Source organism: Dendrobates tinctorius, unplaced genomic scaffold (assembly GCF_039654945.1).
Source record: "Dendrobates tinctorius isolate UK_male_01 unplaced genomic scaffold, ASM3965494v1 ptg000011l, whole genome shotgun sequence".
Taxonomy (NCBI): domain Eukaryota; kingdom Metazoa; phylum Chordata; class Amphibia; order Anura; family Dendrobatidae; genus Dendrobates; species Dendrobates tinctorius.
In genome coordinates this window covers 104,570,319-104,592,476 of record NW_027361679.1, presented here as the reverse complement: position 1 = coordinate 104,592,476, position 22,158 = coordinate 104,570,319, and the positions used below count along the sequence as shown (strand labels likewise).

At 46.0% G+C, this 22,158-nt stretch overlaps 1 protein-coding gene across 1 annotated transcript; it reads right to left on the bottom strand.

Annotated features, from left to right (window-relative positions):
- Positions 1–321: 321 nt before the first annotated feature.
- Positions 322–20,597, bottom strand: UQCR11 (ubiquinol-cytochrome c reductase, complex III subunit XI). The gene is made up of 3 exons (XM_073545764.1): positions 20,454–20,597; positions 20,227–20,360; positions 322–464 (listed from the first exon to the last, which is right to left on the bottom strand). The coding sequence occupies exons 1-2, from the start codon at positions 20,501–20,503 to the stop codon at positions 20,240–20,242; spliced, it is 171 nt and encodes a 56-aa protein (XP_073401865.1). The 5' UTR covers positions 20,504–20,597; the 3' UTR covers positions 322–464; positions 20,227–20,239.
- Between the last annotated feature and the right edge of the window lie 1,561 nt (positions 20,598–22,158).

Here is a 22,158-nt window from a genome sequence, read left to right as displayed (position 1 = left end):
TCCGCAGACCAATCCACAGCATGTGCACATAGCCTAAACCTGGAAAAGCAGTTGAACAGCAACATTATCATTACCACCTAACATCACAGCCGCACCAAAGAGAAGCTCCAGCCATTACATTAGGGGTGAGTTAATTAAAATATTTGGCCTAATATAGCAGGAGAATTTTTAAGTTGATAATTCTGTATAGTCTCCAAATGACAATGTAAATATCCCTTGGTAGAAAACAAAGAAGTTCCCTAGCCCTGGCATAGGAGAAGAGAACGAAATACCAAACACATTATTTTAAATATTGTAAAGTATTTACAATAATTTAAAATGAACATTTTTAGAAACTGTTTTATTTGAAGTAATTTATATACAATATTTTATTGTATAATCTAACTTTTTTTATAGACACAACAAATAGGGGGCCACAGTCTCATGCTGTCCATCTATCACATACGGATCAGGAACCAGTCAATCTGTAAGAGAAACAGAAAACAAGCCATGAAGTATTTTGACAACCAGCACAGTTGACATAGTTTATGGGATTTGATAGACAACATGAATGTTCCTGAAGGTGGAACTTTTTAATTAAATTGAGATGAGGTCTAGCAACCAAGTCAGTAGTCTGGCTTCCTGTGAACTTCATCCTACATATCACAATCCATGGTGCCTCATCTGATTTTTAGGCGCTTTGCAATATAGTTGCAACATGGCACACCAGGGTTTTTTTTTGGCAAGCTTTAGTTTTCTATTGGTTCAGCTTTAAAGAAATAGGTTTTGATAACTTACCGATATTGCCTTTTTTTTTTTCCCAAAAGTGCAGCGACAAGAAAAGCTTCCCAGTACTCATGTGAGCCCTGCGCCCAATCAGCACTGGCGTCACTGTTCCCACCTTCGGACAAATCGAACGACAGGAAGTCAGAGGAGCCAGAGTCCTGGCTTCCTGTTGATGTTCAATAATTCTGAAGGTGGGGACAGGAACCCGGATACCTGGAGCACTCCCGATAATCAGCTGTTCGATACCGCAGCAACATGTGACACGGCTGTTGACAGCCACAACACATGCATGGAGAGCCCAACAAACAGGCTCTCCATGCATGCGTTGTGACTGTCACACAGCCGTGACACATGCAGCTGCCGTGCCAAAGAGCTGATTATCGAGAGCACTCCAGGTTTCCGATGCAGTTTCTTCGGTAAGCGCTATAGCTTGCCGAATAAGGAAGGAGCCAACCATGATCGCTTATCTCTAGCAGTGACCTGTCATAAGCCATCATTGTGACTAGTTATACAGAGTACCACATAAAGACCCCACCACAAGCCGCCCCAGAGCCAAGCATATCAATCTTTATTTTCAGCTAACCGCGCCCTCCTGACACTGTCTGTAGGTTACCATGCACAATCCTGCTGACAGGTTCCCTTTAAAGATCCAGTAGCTCTTGTTAATTATTAACTGGCACCCCAAAACATCAGGTTCTACACTCACCAAAATTGACTGTCTTCTGAAAGACAATGCTTCAGTTCACAACTCACATGTTGCCCAAATGGAAGCATGCTCCTTTTTTCATTTTCACATGGGCATCAGGATAAAATGGATCCTAAAATTTGTTGGGCAATTTCTCCTGAGTACACAGATACCGCAAATGTGGTCATAAACCACTGCTTGGGCGCACGCAGTGGCGTAGCGTGGGGGGGGGGGGGGGCGGTCCACCCCAGGCGGCACGTGTGTGGGGGCGGCGCGGCAGCAGCAGCAATTCCTCTCTGTGGGAGAAGCGCGGAGGTGCAATGCAGTGGCGGGCAGGGAGCGATCACAGCAGCTCCACTGCCTGCAAGAGGGAATAGCAGCAGCGGAGCTGCAAGGGTCCGTCCTGCTTCCTGCTCAGAGGCCTCGCTTCCTGTTTGACACAGAGGAGCGCCGCTGAATGACGTCATCATTCAGCGGCCACTGCTGTGTGAGCGAGGAAGCGTGGGCAATGCTGCGGACAGGTGAGAGGAGAGAGCTGGTGTGTGTGTGTGTAGGTTAGCCTGGCCCTGGAGGAGATGGGGACATGAGAAGACCGTGATGGGGAGAGAAGGCCATTATGCCTGGGGTGACGGGAAAAGGCCATGAGGGGGTAATGGGAGAAGGCCATGATGGGGGTGATGCAGAGAAGGCAAAGATGGGAGTGATGGAGCTGACAATGATGGGAGTGATGGGGTGATGGAGCAGGCAATGATGGGGTGATGTATAAGGCAATGATGGGAGTGATGGGGAGAAGACAATGATGGGGGTGATGGAGAGGGCAATGATGGGGTGGTGGGGGAAAAAAATGATGGGGTGGTGGGGGAGAATGCAATGATGGTGGTGGAGGAAAGAACAATAAATGGGGGTGGTGGTGGAGGAAATGATGGAGGTGGTGGGGGAGAAAGCTTTCCCATGCTCCATCAGCCATCATTGCATTATACAGCCAACAAGACAGGACGGTATGTAATAAAAAACAGGGCTCTATATAATCCAATATGTAAGGGACGGTACTGTACATAACGAGAGGGCACTGTGTAAGGGACAGCAATATACATAATAAAGGAGACTGTAATATATATACCCGTATGTGTGTGTGTGTGTGTGGCTATATATTATCAATATCTATCTATATGTATATATACATACACACGTAGCTTTGACGCCATAAAAGGAGGGGGGCCCGGACACATTTCTTGCACAGGGGCCCCAAGCTGTCAGTGTCCGCCAAAATAATTTGTACTTTTTTTTTCTGTCACATTATTAAAAATTATTATTAAAAAAGCCATTAGGTCTTCATCCAGCATCATCAAGCTAATACATACATACATATAGAGAACTGCAAGAAGATGAAAGTCTAGAGATTTAGAAATAACATCAGAGTTAGTAGCAGACTAAAAATTAGATCTTTGAGTGTAGTGTGGGCTCTTCAGATGCTTCCGAATTATCAACGACCAAAGGGGTGGCAAATTTTTCGACCGCCCCGGGCGCCACAAACAGTGGCTATGCCACTGGGCGTACGGCAGGGCCCGGAAGGGAAGGAGCGCCATTTGACTTTTTGAATGGAAAATTAGCGCCAACTGTTAGCGGACACCATGTCGCGTTTGGAGAGCCCGTGTGCCTAAACAGTGAACCCTCACAGATCCTATCACAGTGATCAAAATGAATGGAATCTGCCGTTCGGCAGATTCGACAGGCGCACTGCGCATGGGCCCGCCATTTTGGAAGATGGCGGTGCCCATCACCGATGCCGGCGGGACACTGGGAGCCACAGCGGAACTCGGAGGGTACCGGGGGGGGGGTGATCGGAAGGAGGGGGGAGGGGGAGCGGATGATAGCGGCGGCTGCAGGTCGCTGCCACCGTCACCGTCTGGCAGATTGGCGTCTCCAGTCATGCCAGATGCTATTTCAGCATTGGCCATGGCTGGATTGTAATATTTCATTGACGAAATATTACTAGCGCTCTGATTGGCTGTTGAAAGTGAAACAGCCAATCAGAGCGATCGGGGAAGGGGGGGGGGGGGGCGAAGCACAAAGGATCCTGTACCTGCGGGTAGGGTGACCCTTTCAGTGATCCCGGTCACCCGACCCACAGGAATGCTATTTATACCATGACGCCAACGTACGCGTCGTGGGTGAGGAAGGGGTTGAAGGGAACCTGTCATCTTGTTTGGCCGATATAAGATGCGGACACCGTCATTCAGGGCTTATAATGCTGTAGATAAGCCCCCGATCCGACCTGAAAGATAAGAAAAATTACTTATTATACTCACCCGGGGGGGCAATCCGATGCCCTTCCATCTTATGATCGCCGCCCTCCTGCTTGCTTCATGGCTCCCCAGCAGCAGGCGTACTTATCTGCCCTGTTGATGGCAGAGCAAAGTATTGCAGTGCGCAGGCACCGGGAAAGGTCTGAGGCTCAGAAACTGCGCACTGCAGTATTTTTGCTCTGCCCTCAACAGAGCAGATAAGTACGCCTGCGCAGAAGTGCAATGCCAGAGAGCCATGATGCAAGCAGGAGGGCGACGATCATAAGGTGGGAGGCGCCGGACCCGGACCTGCGAACCGAGTATAATAAAAGTTAATTTTTGTCATCTTTCAGCTTGGACTGGAGGCTTATCTACTGCATTATAGAATGCTGCAGATAAACCCTGAAAGGTGGTGGCCGCAGCTTATATTGGCCAAACCTGGTGACAGGTTTGACTTGTCAAGAGGATCGGCACACCTCCTGGCTCCGTGTCTGTCAGCGATCTTGTGACTATGTAAGCTGGCATTGCAGTCTATCAGCCCAACACAGATAGGATGCAGAGCTAACATGACAGTCACAAAATTACAGGGGACTCAAAGCCAGGACGTGAACAGGTCTCGGAGGCAAACATGCTTTTTAGAATAGTACATAAGCCCACCTGATCTACGTCACTAAGAGGTTGCAAGTCAGACACTCTGCACTACCTGTGTGTGACCAGCGCCCTATACAAGCCTTTTGTGCGTATACTGTAGCTCTAATAATAAGCACTCACCCCCGCCATGAATTGGTAGGGTGTGAGTAGTGGTTCTCTCATCAGTATTTTGCACCATGTCCCCGTCATCTTCACTATATAGGTTTGCTGCATCCTAGTGCATTAGTTCTGAGACCTGGGCAGGTAACTACTGCTGCCCTGTTTTGCTGTGTTAATTCTTGAATTTTGGGGGGGAATTTTAATTCCTGTTTTTGTGGCTTTGCTTTTAATTTTACATTGCTATTGTTAACCTAAGAAACTCAATTTCATCATGTACATGTTAAATGATTGCTCTATAAATACAGATGACTAACTTTAAACTTTTTTTTTTCTTTAGATGTGCCTTACGGATCCACAGATCTGGGCATTTTTACATCCCCTTTTGCAAATACCCCAAACTTTGCACTAAATAAAAAGGCCTGTATCTCTAGAACCTTATGGCGGATTACATAAAAAAACGCAATAAATACCGTACTTGGGGCAGGGGGGAGCTGCAAGAAAAAAAAAAAAAAAAAGCTAAAACTAGCCACTTTTAAAATAGTGACAGGACCTCTTTAAAATGGAATGTGCCATCAAAAAACTAAAACAAAGTGTAAAGCATTGTTAATTTATTTTTTTTAATATTATGGTAATTTTCATGGTATAAAAAGGTGAAAAATAATTTAAACCCCTTACTGCCAGCTGACGGAATAGTATGTCAGCTAGCAGGACCCCGCTTTGATGAGAACTCCAGCGGTGAGCCCGCATCGAAGCTGAGACGTCAGCTGTTTTGCTGCATGTGTCTGCAATAGGCACGAGTGGAATCACAATCCACTCGCGCCCATTAACTACTTAAATGCCGCTGTCAAACGCTGATAGTGGCATAAATGGTGCTTCCGGCCGCCAGGTCGGAAATACGCGCACAACAGACCCACGTCACGTGATCGGGGGTCATCGGTGCGTCGGCATAACAGAGGTCTCCTGAAGACTTCTATGGTTGTTGATGCCGGATTGCTGTGAGCGCCACCCTGTGGTCTGTGCTCATAGCAATGCTGTAATTCTGCTACAGAGAGGCGATCTGAGCATCGCCTGTATGTAGCAGAGCCGATCAAGCTATGGCAGCTTCTAGCCTCCCATGAAGGCTATTGAAGCATGCCAAAATTTAAAAAAAAAAAAAAAAAAAAAAAGTTTAAATCACCCCCCTTTCAAAATTACACAGTAAAAATAAAATCAAACATACACATTTGGTATCGCTGCGTTCAGAATCGCCCGATTAATAAAAAAAATTAACCTGATCGCTAAACGACGTAGCGAGAAAAAAAAAAATTGAAACGCCAGAATTAAGTTTTTTTGATCGCCGCGACTTTGCATTATAATGCAACAACAAGCGATCAAAAGAACATTTCTGCACAAAGATGGTATCATTAAATGTCAGATCGGCGCGCCAAAAATAAGCCCTCACACAATCAGAGATCATGAAATATGGAGACACTACGGGTTATGGCTCTGGAATTAAGGGGAGCGAAAACCGAAAACAGCTCCGGTCATTAAGGGGTTAAAAGGTTTGATATTTTCCTCTTTTAAACATTAGAGGGAGCAGCTGCTGAAACTTGCCATGAAATCCAAGTGTACTGCCAGCTCCCATTACGACTGCAGTAAAAGTGGGCGGGGGTCTTGCTCATGTGTGACATCGCTCCTTTCTGAGCATTTTCAAAAGGATAAGAGAATGAAGTTTAGAATCAAAGTGCAGAGACATTTTATTGGGGACTCCAAAATCATACGGAGAAGTGGAGAGTGTCACCAAGGACAACTGGCAGAGCTGCTTCTGTTAGTTGGTCCTGCTCACTGTATCACACCTTGGGACGAGCAACACAGGGCGCATCAAACATGGTAGAGGCACATATCTAATCCTATGTCAGTGTAAAGGCTCATTCAGTTGTATAACACAGGGATGTCTGAATATATCAGTGCTAGAGCACAGCAGCGTGATGGTTACACTGCTGTGTTGTAAGCACTGTGGTGAGCAGCATGGTTTTGTACTGTTAATTCCAGGCTACCACCCTGTTCTCAACATTGGAATAAGTTCAACTGTAAACTACAATGGAAATGGCGCCTGTCTCCTCCGCCCTGGGGTCATGCTCAGTTCACAGATGAGGCAGCCACCGTGTAGGAGATGAGATCAGAAGCCCACGAAAGTCAATGCCTAGGGGCTGCTGTATTTGTGGTAACTGTGTACCCAGACACTTCGGGTACATGCCCACAATCCAAAGCCAGCAGGGCTTTGAACATAGTGTATGTTCACGGTGTCCAAAGCGCTGCCTTATATTGAACACAGGTAAATCTGCATGTGTTCACTGAACCGTGCGGATTTACCGCATATAATACATTGTATTGATCACATTTCTGTTGTGGAGACTAGCGTATCCATAAGAGAAATTGGAATGCTGCGGTCTGGAGAGACGCATCACATGTCCGTCTCCGCAGGTGATCCACAGGAGACTATGGACAAATAGTGGACATGGGATTTCTAGAAATCCCATCCACTATGCTGTAACATCTGGCCGCTGCGTGTTTGACGATGCATAAATGTGCTGCGTTCAACCCACATTAGTTCCTGAAACTGGGCACGTACCCTTACACACCAGCAAAAAATGGCAGCCCCCAGCAGCTGCAGAAAAAAAAAAACAATTTAAAACATGACATTAATTACATAATCAATATTTAATACAAATAAGAACCACAGCAAATTCCACTACTTGAGACAGCCCCTTGTTAAATACTGTAGTCTCCCAACTAAAATAAAAAATACTCATACTCCCCTCACACTAGCACTGTTTTAGCAATGTAGGTGCCAGGACTCCCAGCACTTGGGTGACATTATGTCCCATGAGCGCTGTAGCCAATCAGCAGCAGTTATCGGCATGCAGGGTTCACACACTTCACTCGGACATTTAAAAGGAATTTATCATGTTAAAAACCGCACTTAATCTGCAGATACGGGTTAATCACATTCTAAAGCTGACCGGCTACAAGACAAAAATTAACTTTATTCCTCTCCAGCAGCCTCTGTCTTTCAGTCATACAGATGAGGCTACAGTCACTGCTCAGTACAAAGCGAGCTGTGGCTATAACCATGCCCTGGCACGGTGACAGCCAGCTCTGTACTGAACGACTGCTGAGGGTTGTCAGTCCATGGTTATAGCCACAGCTCGCTATGTACTGAGCAGTGACTGTAGCCACGACTGTATGACCGAAAGCCGGAGGGAATAAAGTTTGCTTCCATACAGTAGTCGGGTTGTCAGTGTGGGAGATGGGCATCTTTAGAATGCTATTAACATACAGATAAACCCCTTATCTGTTGGCAAATAGCATTTTTTTTTTTTTACATAACACGTTCCTTTAAGGCTGTGTGCACACGCTGCGGATTCATCCGCGCAGATTTTGTAAAATCCGCAGGTGAAACCGCAGGTCAAAAGACCTGCGGTTTTACCTGCGGATTGCCCTGCGGTTTTTCATCTCCTCAACGTTACCGCGGTGTAACGCAGTCCGTTAAACGGACTGCCATAACGCAGTGTGACCCCAGCCTAATGCACTACTCAGGAACCGCATTTCTTTAGACTGGCCTATGACCCCACCTCACTTATCTAACTATTCCCATTTTGCCCTTATAAAATTTTCTTCCAAATCAGGACCCTTGTATCATCTGTTCCATGCACCCGGGTGTCGGCTGATAATGCCGGGTGTTAGCTGTGATAATGTGTCAGGGGCAGTCACAGACTGCCCCCGGCATGTTAACCTCTGGCACACTGCGATCAAACATGATCACAGTGTATTAGGGGATTAGGGAAGCATCGGCAGGGAGACCCCCAGAGTAGCGCGATGTGCTGCGCTGCTCTGAGGGCCTCCTTCCCTGCCGGCTTCCTCAGTGCCTGCAGAGAGCAGGCACGGAGGAAACCTGCTGCAGCGCCTGTCAGATCAGCGTCACAAGCCCGAAAATGGTACCAATAAAAACGTCAACTCGTCTCACAAAAAATAAGACCTCACATGACTCGGTGGGTCAAAATATGGAAAAATTATAGCTCTCAAAATGTGGTGATGCAAAAACTATTTTTACAATTTTTACAATAAAAAGCGTCTTTTAGCGCGTGACAGCTGCCAAACATAAAAACCCGCCATAAATAGTAAATCAAACCCCCCGTTATCACCCCCTAAGGCTAGTTTCACATTTGCGTTTAAGGCAGCAGCGACCAGCGCCAAACGCAACAGGTCGCAATTTGGTGCGCTCGGCGCAGCGTCAAAAGGACGCATGTGCCGCCAAACGCATACCTGCGCACGGCCTGTGTCCCCAGTGCTAAAGATAGGGGACACAGGACGCATGCAGCGTCATACGTCCGTAGGCGGAGCTACATGCGGAGGCGTGGGGCTTAGCGGCGGCCGTGCGTAGGCCGCCGCTGCCTTAAACGCAAATGTGAAACTAGCCTTATTTCCATTTTCCCGTTAGGGTTAGAGGCGTATTGGGGTTAGGGAAGGAGTTAGGCTATGTGCACACGTTACGGAATTCCCACGGTAAAACCGTATTTTAAATTCCCTCGATTTTCCCGCGGAAAAACTAGCGATTTGCAAGCGTAATTAGCTTGCAGAACACTAGCGTTTTCCAAGCGATCTGTAGAATCGCTAGAACCGATTGACAGGTTGGTCACACTCGTCAAACATAGTGTTTGACGAGTGTGACCAACTTTTTACTATTGAGGCTGCCTATGCAGCATCAGTAGTAAAAAGATCTAATTTTAAAATAAAAAAATGGTGTTTTTCTCACCTTCCGACGTCCCACGCAGCGTTCCCGATCCTCGCAATGCTCCCGGCAAGTCCTGTTCCCAGTGATGCATTGCGGCATTGCTGCAATGCACCACTGGGAACGGGACCTGCCAGCAGCATCGCTGAAGCCTGGTGATGCTGTGAGGGACATCGGAAGATGAGAATATGACGATTTTAATTCTATTTTTTTACAGGGATATGGTACCCAAAGCCCGGTGAACAGTCTCGACTCCTCCAGACCGTGGGTACCATCCGCAAAAGTTCTGCTTACTTTTCGCTTGGTGGACACAGCCACATGCGGGAAGTAAACAGAACAATGCAATCCTATGGGTGCAGAATCGCCGCGATTCCGCAAAATTAACGAGCATGCTGCATATTTTTCCGCGATGCGATTCCGCCGTGGGAAAATCCACAGCATTGCGGAATCCCATAGGATTGCATGGGATGCTGTTTTTTTTTTTGCGTTTTCGCGGCAAAATCATGCGTTTAAAATCGACGCGAAAGCGCAAAAAAACCCCATGTGTGAACACAGCCTTAATTCCATAACGTGTGCATATAGCCTTAGAATTGGGGGGGGGTTTCCACTGTTTAGGCACATCAGGTGCTATCTAAACGCAACATGGTGTCTTCATTTCTTGCTACATGTTCACAGACTTACCAGTGGAAAAGCCAAACTTCACATGCCACAAATGCAAGCTTGTGTCCCTGTTGGAGGAAAAGTTGCAAAATCTCGATGAAAGGTTAGCTACATTGAAGATCATTAAGGAAGGTGAAGAGTTCTTAGAGCAGAATTATCTCTTCATATTACAGAAAGAGAAGAAATTCGAAGCGCACCTGAAGAAACAAGAGGAATGGAAGCATGTGACCCAAAGAAGCAGGAGGATCGGGAGGCAGTCAGCACCCATACTGCTCAGGAACCAGTACTAGGCTCTTACGCAGGAGAACGATGAAGAAATACATCAAGATAAGACTTTGCTCACAAACAGCAACCTTGTACGACTTCAGAGTCCTCCTGGATGGAGAAAGAAAAATGTTGTGAAGAAACAGAGTGGTGGTCATGGGGGATTCCCTGTTGAGAGGAACAGACGCCGCTATCTGCAGACCGGACATAACTTCAAGAGAAATGTGCTGTCTTCCAGGTGAAAAAATTAAAGATGTGTCTCACAGAATATCAGGACTCTTCAGACCTACAGATGACTACCCATTCCTGCTTATACATGTAGAGCCAAATGACACCGCAAGAAACAACCTGGAAACCATCTGCAGTGACTTTGAAAACTTAGGAAAGAAAGTGAAAGAACTGGGAGCGCAGGTGGTCTTCTCTTCCATCCTCCCAGTGGATGGCCATGGAACAAGGAGGTGGAATAAAATTCTGCAGGTGAACAACTGGCTACGTCGATGGTGCCGTCAGCAAGGATTTGGATTTCAGGATCACGGAGTGAATTACCTATACGATGGACTACTTGCTAGAGATGGGGTGCACCTTACGAAGACTGGAAAACATGTATTTGGAAGTCGCCTTGCTACGCTCATCAGGATAGCTATAAACTAGAACAATGTGGGAAGGGAAGAAAAAGGCCAGAAAAAGCCACACACCTGACAAATACTATTGAGAACTCTGCTATTAGAAGTGGAAAGGAAGAAGAAAGACAAAAGAATCTAAATAATAAAAATATTGGAGAAAGAGAAACCAATCACAAACTAAAATGTTAGAATTGGAACTACTAACGCAGGAAAAGAAATATGATGTCATTGCAATCACTGAAACTTGGTGGGACAATACACATGATTGGAATACAAGGCTAGAAGGATACAACTTATTTGCAAAAAACAGACTTGATAAACGAGGGAGGTGTCGCATTGTATGTTAGGGTACCGTTACACGTAGCGACGCACCAAGGATCCCGACAACGATACGATCTGGCTAAGATCGTTTGTGCATTGCTAGTATGCAGTCATACAGGCTGATCTTCATAACGACGCATCAGCGATGTCACTAACGACCACGGCGATCGTTGGTACAGTGTCACACACTGTCTGTAATAGCAATTCAGACTTTGAATAGGCGTCCTTCAGCGCTATCTATATGAGTTCGGAGTCGCCAACGAGGTCGCTCGTCGTTGATAAGGGGCGTCAAACACAGCGATGCATGCTGGTCAGCGTGACGCCAGCGCTCAAAAGATGATCCTGAACTTTCGCGCAGGGCTGTGGAGTCGGAGTCGTGGAGTCGGTGCTCATTTTGGTGGAGTCGGAGTTGGAGTCAGTATAAAATGGACCGACTCCGACTCCTAAAATATATAATAAATTGGTGCAGTAGTTCAATGCAGAATGTGCTGAATATTTTTTCATAGGAATTTGGGAAAGTTATGAAATGTCCTATAAATGACTGTTCTATTCCTGATCTAAGGCCACATTCATACACAGCGTTTTTCCTGCGTTTTTTGAGGATACGTTTTTCAGTTGCAAAAGCAGATTAGCTTTTTAAAAAACCGCATCACCTGAAAGATTTTTGAGCTCATAGATAATGTTTTCAATAGCAAAAGCAGATTAGAAATCTGCTCTATCTACTGTATATATCCATTTATCCATATCTGTCTATCCATATCATATCTGTACCAAAAAGAATGAAAGCCGGGTAGCACACAGACTAACACTCCTTTTTTTTTTAGCACCAGTCAGGTACACCTCATAGCTGCCCAAAAGGACGTCCAGGACAGGCATTGCTCGTCTTCAGTAACACATCAACATCAATTGATAGTTGGAATAAATAGACTACATTCACATGTTAAGGTGCAGGCTTTTTATTTCAAGTGTAGGGGTGTACAGTATGAGGTTCTGCAGCAGCTGAGGTGTGCAGTATGAAATTCTGCAGAACAGTATGAAGTTCTGCCCCCCCCCCCAGGTTTGATCCTGCTACGCCCATAGTGTGACTGTAGCCTGAGGATCTAGGCTTTATCTTAGCCGAGATAAGTCATAGTGTGTGTGTGTGTGTGTTTATATATATTTGTAAAAGAAGGAAAAAGATGCGGCACGCACCCAGATTTGCAGTGCAGTGTTTCTTTATTCAACCATTAAAGGTCACACAATAAAGGACGGGCAGATAACATGAGGCATGCAGGGAAAAAGACGGACGACAGCCGTTTCGCGTACACAGACGCTTCAACAGGTCCAGGCTGTCGTCCGTCTTTTTTCCCACATGCCTCATGTTATCTGCCCGTCCATTATTATGTGACCTTTAATGGTTGAATAAAGAAACACTGCACTGCAAATCTGTCAATAGATTCCAAATAGATAAATAGATATTATGTTCTATCTAAATATCTTGATTATTGTATCATAGAAATGATTAAATGTCTGATGTTCACATTGTACTACAATAAATTTTTCACTTAAATATAAGCAATATATGTGGGAGTCGGAGTCGTGGAGTCGGTGTAAGGGAAATTGAGGAGTCGGAGTCGCAGGTTTGGCTTACCGACTCCACAGCCCGATTCGCGCACGATCAGCGACATCGCAGCAGGGAGCTGGTCGTTTCCGCGTGTCACACTTAGCGAGATCGCTAGCGATGTTGCGTCACAAAATCGTTGTCGCTTCAGCGATATCGCTAGCGATCTCACCAGCGATCTCACCGTGTGTAACGGGGGCTTTAGAAACGCGTATGTCTGCACAGAGATGGAAGCTTCAGAGACTGGGAGTTCTGTGGAAACTGTTTGGGTAAGAATACAAGGACAGAACAATGGAAAGGACACCATTGTAGGCATTTACTACAGGCCGCCTGTGCAAGCTGAAGATATGGATGAACTCTTTATGCATCAAATGGCCAAGTTCTCCAAAAAATATGACAGTTGTCATGGGAGATTTCAACTATCCAGACATTTGTTGGGAATTTCTCTCAGGCAAAACTAACAGGTCAAGCAAATTCTTATCCTCTCTTGCTGACAACTTTATCTTCCAAAAGGTAGCGGAGAAAACAAGGGGAACTGCTATCTTGGATCTAATGCTTATAAACAAGGAGGAAATGGTTGAGGAGGTAAAAGTGGCTGGGACCCTAGGAGGTAGCGACCATGCTATTTTAGAATATTGGATAACTAGAGGAGGAAGACCTGTGAAGACTCAGACGTCAAGGTTAGATTTCAGAAAGGCAGATTTTAAGGGACTAAAAGAGAATCAGAGGGAACCAATGGCTGGATATCCTTAAAGACAAAAATGTACAGGAAGGATGGGAAATCTTGAAAAATGAAATTCTCAAAGCACAATCGTTAACAATTCCGAAAAGAGGGAAGAATAGGAAGTATTTAAGGAAACCAGGATGAATGAACACAGAACTTAAGCACATGCTAAAAAGGAAGAAAAATGTTTATAAAATGGAAAGAGGGAGGCATATCTAAAGAAGAATATAATGCTGTCTACAGAACCAGCAGGGCACAAGTCAGATTATCTAAAGCTGACAATGAATTGAGGCTTGCAAGAGACGTCAAAAGCAATAATAAAGGATTTTGGGGATATGTCAAAAGTAAAAGAAAAGTCAAAGACGCTATAGGATTTTTACAGGATGAAAATGATGAAATAGTAAGCCGGGATGTTGAGAAGGCTGAACTTTTAAATTCCTATTTTGCATCTGTTTTCTCTTAGAAAGGAAATGTAACATCAACTGTTCTTCACTGTCCTATTAAGGGAATAGAAGAATCCAGGATATCTATAAACAGAAAGATAGTGAGGAAACACTTAGCTAACCTAAATGAATTCAAGTCTCCAGGTCCAGATGAATTACACCCCAGAGTACTGAAGGAGATAGCAGAAGAAATTTTTGAACCCCTCTCCATAATCTTTGAAAATTCTTGGCGAACAGGAGAAGTCCCAGAAGACTGGAGAAGAGCAAATGTTGTTCCCATCTTCAAAAAGGAGAAGAAGGTGGACCCAGGCAACTATAGGCCGGTGAGTCTGACTTCTATACCAGGAAAGATCTTTGAACAAATTATTAAACAACATGTATGTCAATACCTGGATAAGAATGAAGTGATTAAACAGAGTCAGCATGGGTTTGTAACTAATAAGTCATCTCAGACTATCTTAATTTCCTTCTATGACAGAATCACTGATTGGGTGGATCAGGGAAATGCTGTAGATATAGTATATCTTGACTTCAGCAAAGCATTTGACAAAATATCTCACACAATCCTTATTGAAAAAATGACTAAGTATGGAATAGACAAGACAACAGTTAGGTGGATTCATAACTGGCTCAGTGATCGGACCCAAAGAGTGGTCGTAAATGGCTGCACATCCAGTTGGAAGAATGTCTCAAGTGGGGTACCACAGGGCTCTGTCTTGGGCCCTGTATTGTTCAACATCTTTATCAACGATTTAGATGAAGGAATTGAGGGTAAACTGATTAAATTTGCTGATGACAAAGCTAGGAGTGATAGCTAATACTAGAGAAGAGAGGATTCAAAAAGATAAATAAACTGGAGCAGTGGGCAGCAACTAACAATGGTTTTTAACAGGGAAAAATGCAAAATACTAAATCTGGGCAATAAAAATGAAAAAAGCATATACAGAATGGGAGGAATAGGGCCAAGCAACAGCACATGTGAAAGACTTGGGTATACTAATAGATCACAGACTGAATAGGAGTCAACAGTGTGATGCAGCAGCAAAAAATGCAAATGCAATTCTAGGATGTATTAACAGAAGCAGTCTAGATCATGTAAAGGCATTAGTGCCCTCTACTCCTCTTTGGTCAGACCTCATCTGGAATACTGTGTTCAGTTTTGGGCGCCACATTTTAAAAAAGACAATCAACAAACTGGAGCAAGTTCAGAAAAGAGCGACCAGAATGGTGACCAGTCTGCAAACCCTGTCTTATGAGGAAAGGTTGCAGGATTTGGGAATGTTTAGCTTCCAAAACAGAAGACTGAGAGGAGACTTAATAGCTGTCTATAAATATCTCAAGGGCTGTCACATTGTGGAAGGATCATCTTTATTCTCATTTGCACAAGGAAAGACTAGAAGCAATGGGATGAAACTGAATGGGAGGAGACACAGATTAGATATTAGAAAAAACTTTTTGACAGAGTGATCAATGAGTGGAACAGACTGCCACGAGAGGTGGTGAGTTCTCCTTCAATAGAAGTCTTCAAACAGAGGCTGGACAGACATCTATCTGGGATGATTTAGTGAATCCTGCTTTGAGCAGGGGGTTGGACCAGATGGCCCAGGAGGTCCCTTCCAACTCTACGATTCTATGATCTCAATTCCAGCCAATTCTGCATTGAAAAAGTCTAACGGTGCTCCTTCCCTTTCAAGCTCTGCCATGTGCCCAAACATTGGTTTACCCCCCACATATGGGGTATAAGCCTACTAAGGACAAATTGCACAACTTTTGGGGTTCATTTTCTCCTGTTACCCATGGGAAATGATTTTTTTTTTTATTTTTATGGCTCTCCTTGGGGGGTCTAGTTTCCAAAATGGGGTCACTTGTGGGGGGTTTCCACAGTTTAGGCACATCAGAGGCACTCCAAACGCGACATGACACCAGCAGACCATTCCATCAAAGTCTGCATTTCAAACGTCACTACTTCGCTTCCAAGCCCCGACATGTGCCCATATAGCAGCTTTCTCCCACATATGAGGTATCAGCATACTCAGGACAAATTGGACAACTTTCTGGGGTCCAATTTCTCCTGTTACCCTTGGGAAAATAAAAATTGGGGACTAAAAGATCATGTTTGTGGAAAAAATATGATTTTTTTTTATTTTCATGCCCAGGCGTTTTAAACTTCTGTGAAGCACTTGGGGGTTCAAAGTTCTCGCCACACATCTAGATAAGTTCCTTGGGGAATTAAGTTTCCAAAATGGTGTCATTCGTGGGGGGTTTCCACTGTTTTGGCACATCAGGGGCTTTCCAAACGTGACATGGCGTCCGATCTCAATTCCAGCCAAAAAAGTCAAATTGCGCTGCTCCCCTTCCGAGCTCTGCCATGCGCCCAAATAGTTATTTACCCCCACATATGGGGTATAAGCATAATCAGGACAAATAGCACAATAAATTTTGGGGTCCTGTTACCCTTGAGAAAATAAAAATTGGGGGTGAAATGATCATTTTTGTGGAAAAAAAATATGATTTTTGTACGGCTGTACGTTATAAACTTCTGTGAAGCACTTGGGGGTTCAAAGTTCTCACCACATACCTAGATAAGTTCCTTGGGGGTCTAGTTTCCACAATGGTGTCATTTGTGGGGGGTTTCCACTGTTTAGGCACATCAGGGGCTCTCCAAACGTGACATGGCGCCCAATTTTGCGTTGAAAAAGTGAAATGGCGCTCCTTCCCTTCTGAGCTCTGCCATGCGCCGAAACAGTGGTTCCCCCCCACATATCAAGTATCTACGTACTCGGGACAAATTGCACAATAACTTTTGCAGTCCAATTTCTCCTGTTACCCTTAGTAAAATAAAAAAAATTGGACCTGAAGTAATTTATTTGTGAAAAAAAGTTAAATGTTCATTTTTTTTTTTTTAAACATTCAAAAAATTCCTGTCAAGCACCTGAAGGGTTAACAAACTTCTTGAATGTGGTTTTTAGAATGGTATCACTTTTGGGTATTTTCTATCATATAGACCCCTCAAAGTGACTTCAAATGTGATGTGGTCCCTAAAAATAAAATGGTGTTGCAAAAATGAGAAATCGCTGGTCAACTTTTAACCCTTAACTTCCTAACAAAAAAAACAAACAAACATTTGGTTCCCAAATTGTGCTGATGTAAAATAAACATGTGGGAAATGTTATTTATTAAGTTTTTTGTGTGCCGTATGTCTGTGATTTAAAGGCATAAAAATACAAAGTTGAAAAATTGCGAAATTTTCGCCAAGTTTCTGTTTTTTTCACAAATAAACGCAAGTTATATGAATGAAATTTTACCACTAATATGAAGTACAATATGTCACGAGAAAACAATGTCAGAATCACCGGGATCCATGGAAGCGTTTCAGAGTTATTACCTCATAAAGGGACAGTGGTCAGAATTGTAAAAATTGGCCCGTCATTAACGTGCAAACCACCCTTGGGGGTAAAGGGGTTAATATTCCTCTGTATTTGCACACATGCTGGCTGGTGATCGGTTCATGCAGTGTTATGTGCATCCCCTATTACATGAATGGCTGTATTGTACAATATAAGCATATTTTACTATTTACCTTTCACGTCCCCCTATTTCCTCACAGACTGTACGCTTGCGAGCAGGACATTTACCTTTCACGTCCCCCCTATTTCCTCACAGACTGTACGCTTGCGAGCAGGACATTTACCTTTCACGTCCCCCTTATTTCCTCACAGACTGTACGCTTGCGAGCAGGACATTTACCTTTCACGTCCCCCCTATTTCCTCACAGACTGTACGCTTGCGAGCAGGACATTTACCTTTCACGTCCCCCCCTATTTCCTCACAGACTGTACGCTTGCGAGCAGGACATTTACCTTTCATGTCCCCCCTAGTTCCTCACAGACTGTACGCTTGCGAGCAGGACATTTACCTTTCATGTCCCCCCTATTTCCTCAGACTGTACGCTTGCGAGCAGGACATTTACCTTTCATGTCCCCCCTATTTCCTCACAGACTGTACGCTTGCGAGCAGGACATTTACCTTTCATGTCCCCCCTATTTCCTCAGACTGTTTGCTTGCGAGCAGGACATTTACCTTTCATGTCCCCCCTATTTCCTCAGACTGTACGCTTGCGAGCAGGACATTTACCTTTCATGTCCCCCCTATTTCCTCAGACTGTACGCTTGCGAGCAGGACATTTACCTTTCATGTCCCCCCCTATTTCCTCACAGACTGTACGCTTGCGAGCAGGACATTTACCTTTCATGTCCCCCCCTATTTCCTCACAGACTGTACGCTTGCGAGCAGGACATTTACCTTTCATGTCCCCCCTATTTCCTCACAGACTGTACGCTTGCGAGCAGGACATTTACCTTTCATGTCCCCCCTATTTCCTCAGACTGTACGCTTGCGAGCAGGACATTTACCTTTCATGTCCCCCCTATTTCCTCACAGACTGTACGCTTGCGAGCAGGACATTTACCTTTCATGTCCCCCCTATTTCCTCAGACTGTTCGCTTGCGAGCAGGACATTTACCTTTCATGTCGCCCCTATTTCCTCACAGACTGTACGCTTGCGAGCAGGACATTTACATTTCATGTCCCCCCCTATTTCCTCACAGACTGTACGCTTGCGAGCAGGACATTTACCTTTCATGTCCCCCCTATTTCCTCACAGACTGTACGCTTGCGAGCAGGACATTTACCTTTCATGTCCCCCCTATTTCCTCAGACTGTTCGCTTGCGAGCAGGACATTTACCTTTCATGTCGCCCCTATTTCCTCACAGACTGTACGCTTGCGAGCAGGACATTTACATTTCATGTCCCCCCCTATTTCCTCACAGACTGTACGCTTGCGAGCAGGACATTTACCTTTCATGTCCCCCCTATTTCCTCACAGACTGTACGCTTGCGAGCAGGACATTTACCTTTCATGTCCCCCCTATTTCCTCACAGACTGTACGCTTGCGAGCAGGACATTTACCTTTCATGTCCCCCCTATTTCCTCACAGACTGTACGCTTGCGAGCAGGACATTTACCTTTCATGTCCCCCCTATTTCCTCACAGACTGTACGCTTGCGAGCAGGACATTTACCTTTCATGTCCCCCCTATTTCCTCACAGACTGTACGCTTGCGAGCAGGACATTTACCTTTCATGTCCCCCCTATTTCCTCAGACTGTACGCTTGCGAGCAGGACATTTACCTTTCATGTCCCCCCTATTTCCTCACAGACTGTACGCTTGCGAGCAGGACATTTACCTTTCATGTCCCCCCTATTTCCTCAGACTGTTCGCTTGCGAGCAGGACATTTACCTTTCATGTCGCCCCTATTTCCTCACAGACTGTACGCTTGCGAGCAGGACATTTACATTTCATGTCCCCCCCTATTTCCTCACAGACTGTACGCTTGCGAGCAGGACATTTACCTTTCATGTCCCCCCTATTTCCTCACAGACTGTACGCTTGCGAGCAGGACATTTACCTTTCATGTCCCCCCTATTTCCTCAGACTGTTCGCTTGCGAGCAGGACATTTACCTTTCATGTCGCCCCTATTTCCTCACAGACTGTACGCTTGCGAGCAGGACATTTACATTTCATGTCCCCCCCTATTTCCTCACAGACTGTACGCTTGCGAGCAGGACATTTACCTTTCATGTCCCCCCTATTTCCTCACAGACTGTACGCTTGCGAGCAGGACATTTACCTTTCATGTCCCCCCTATTTCCTCACAGACTGTACGCTTGCGAGCAGGACATTTACCTTTCATGTCCCCCCTATTTCCTCACAGACTGTACGCTTGCGAGCAGGACATTTACCTTTCATGTCCCCCCTATTTCCTCACAGACTGTACGCTTGCGAGCAGGACCCTCACTGCTCTTGGTATCTGTTGTGTGTTATTCTGTGATGTCTTTATTGTCTGTATAAGTCCCCTCTGTAATATAAAGTACTGCGGAATATGTCAGCACTATAGAAATAAAAAATTACAACTTTACCTTCCCCACTACCACTACGGGGCGGAAGGGGGACAGGCGGGCAGGAGGGGGCAGCCGAGGGACAGGCGGTAAGGAGGGGGGGCCCGGGACAGGCAGGCGGGGGTGTTCAGGGACAGGCAGTCCCAGGCAGGCAGGAGGGGGGGCGGGGGTGTTCAGGGACAGGCAGTCCCAGGCAGGCAGGAGGGGGGCAGGCAGACAGGAGGGGGAGGGGGGACAGGCGGGCAGGGGGGGGGCAGCCCAGGGACAGGCGGGAAGGAGGGGGGGGCAGCCCAGGGACAGGCGGGAAGGAGGGGGGGGCAGCCCAGGGACAGGCGGGAAGGAGGGGGGGGGGGCAGGGACAGGCAATACTTACTCCAAGCCGTGGCTCATTTATCCTCTTTAAATTTGCCATTGATGTAGGGAACATAGTCCAGGAAAAGCCGCCAGTCTGTAGCCCAGACCAGGCCCACTGCTCCCACTGAGCCCCATGTGAACAGTGTCGGAGCCCTGCACAGAACACACATATTACCGCCATGGTATGCACCCACATACACGGTGCAGCAGCAGCTGCACACGCCGCCATCACAAGCCCTCCCTCACCAGTTCTTGGCCAGCTCCACGTAGCGCGGTCCCAGCACCTTAGCGAGCATTCTCGTCGCACTCCTTCAATGTGACCCGCGGCTGCCGGAAGTAGCGGCAAACTGCGCAGCGCCGAGGACCCCAGATGAGCTGTCCGACGCGCGCCTGTGTGTGGCCTCTCTCCTGGGTCCTGAGAGTGAGATAGTCACGTGGTAGTGGTTCCCTTTCTTGATTCTGCAGTTATGGCTTATAGTCTTACCCTATTTCTTGTTATATACAGGCACTAAAGAGACAGCCTACGGGAGGACCCAGCTCTGTGGAGACTAGAATGTGTTTGGGAGGGCTTTTTACCGGCATTTTCCAGTGATTTTTTATCCTTGACGCAACAAATGAAGAACCACAGGGAAGACGCTGAAAACAACGCAATGGCTGCATTAGGCTATGTGCACACGTAGTTTTAGGTGCTGCGGATTTGTCTGCACGGATTTGGGAAAATCTGCAGATAAATCCGCAGGTCTACCTGCGGTTTCACACCTCTACAATGGTGAAGGTGTGAAACCGCAGCGGATTCCACACAAAGAATTGACATGCTGTGGATTGTAACCCGCAGCAAATCCGTGCGGAAAAATCTGCAGCATGTACATGCACAGCGTTTTTCAGTTTACCATTGAAAACAATGGTACTGTACAACGCAGCTAAATCTGCTGCGGGCCCGCAGAGCCTGAAACGCTGCGGATTTGCAGCAGAATCCGCACTGTGTGCACATAGCCTTACACTCTATGGGGCTGCATTGTACTATATGGGGCTGTGTTAGGCTATGTGCACACAGTGCGGATTCTGCTGCATTGTACAGTACCTTTATTTCCTATGGAAATTAAAAAACGCTGTGCACATGCTGCGGATTTTTCCGTGCGGTTTTGCTGCGGTTTACAATCCGCAGCATGTCAATTGTTTGGTGCAGAAACGCTGCAGTTTCACACCTCATCCATTATGAGGTGTAAAACCGCAGGACTTTTGTCCTGCGGATTTACCTGCGGTTTTCTCTACAAAATCCGCACACCCAAAAAACTACATGTGCACATAGCCTTAGGGTGTGTGCACACGATGTGGATTCTGCTGCGGAATTTTCCGCGCGGATTTGTCTAAATCCGCAGGTCAAAAGACCTGCGGTTTATCTGCTGATTTTCTGCGGATTAGCCTGCGGGTTTCCACTGCGGTTTGATACCTGGACAATGGAGCAGGTGCCAAACCGCTGCGGAATACGCACAAAGAAGTGATATGCTGCGGATTTGAAACTGCAGCAAATCCGTGCAGAAAATTCCACATCGTGGGCACTGCTATTTTCATTTTCCATCTATATATTTTGTCTTATCATGTCGGTCTGTAACCGAAATCCCGCGTCACTGATTGAGCTCGGCTGGCCACGACCCATCAGAGACGCAGGATTTCTGTGACAGACAGACAGGTACTGTATGATAATGGGTATGGCGCCGGAGATCGCGATACATACATACCTCACCGGGAGGAGCGTTGCCGCGGCGCTTCTTACGGTGACCGGGGCAGGAGGCTGGGGTAGGAGTGTGGCACTGACGCCGGAGTATGCGCATAGCACTATCCGGCGCCATTTTCCTGAAGACAAATTTGCAGTGTGTCTTCAGGAAAATGGCGCCGGACAGCGCGGTGTGGGCATGCGCGTACTCCGGCGTCAGTGCCACACTCCTCCCCC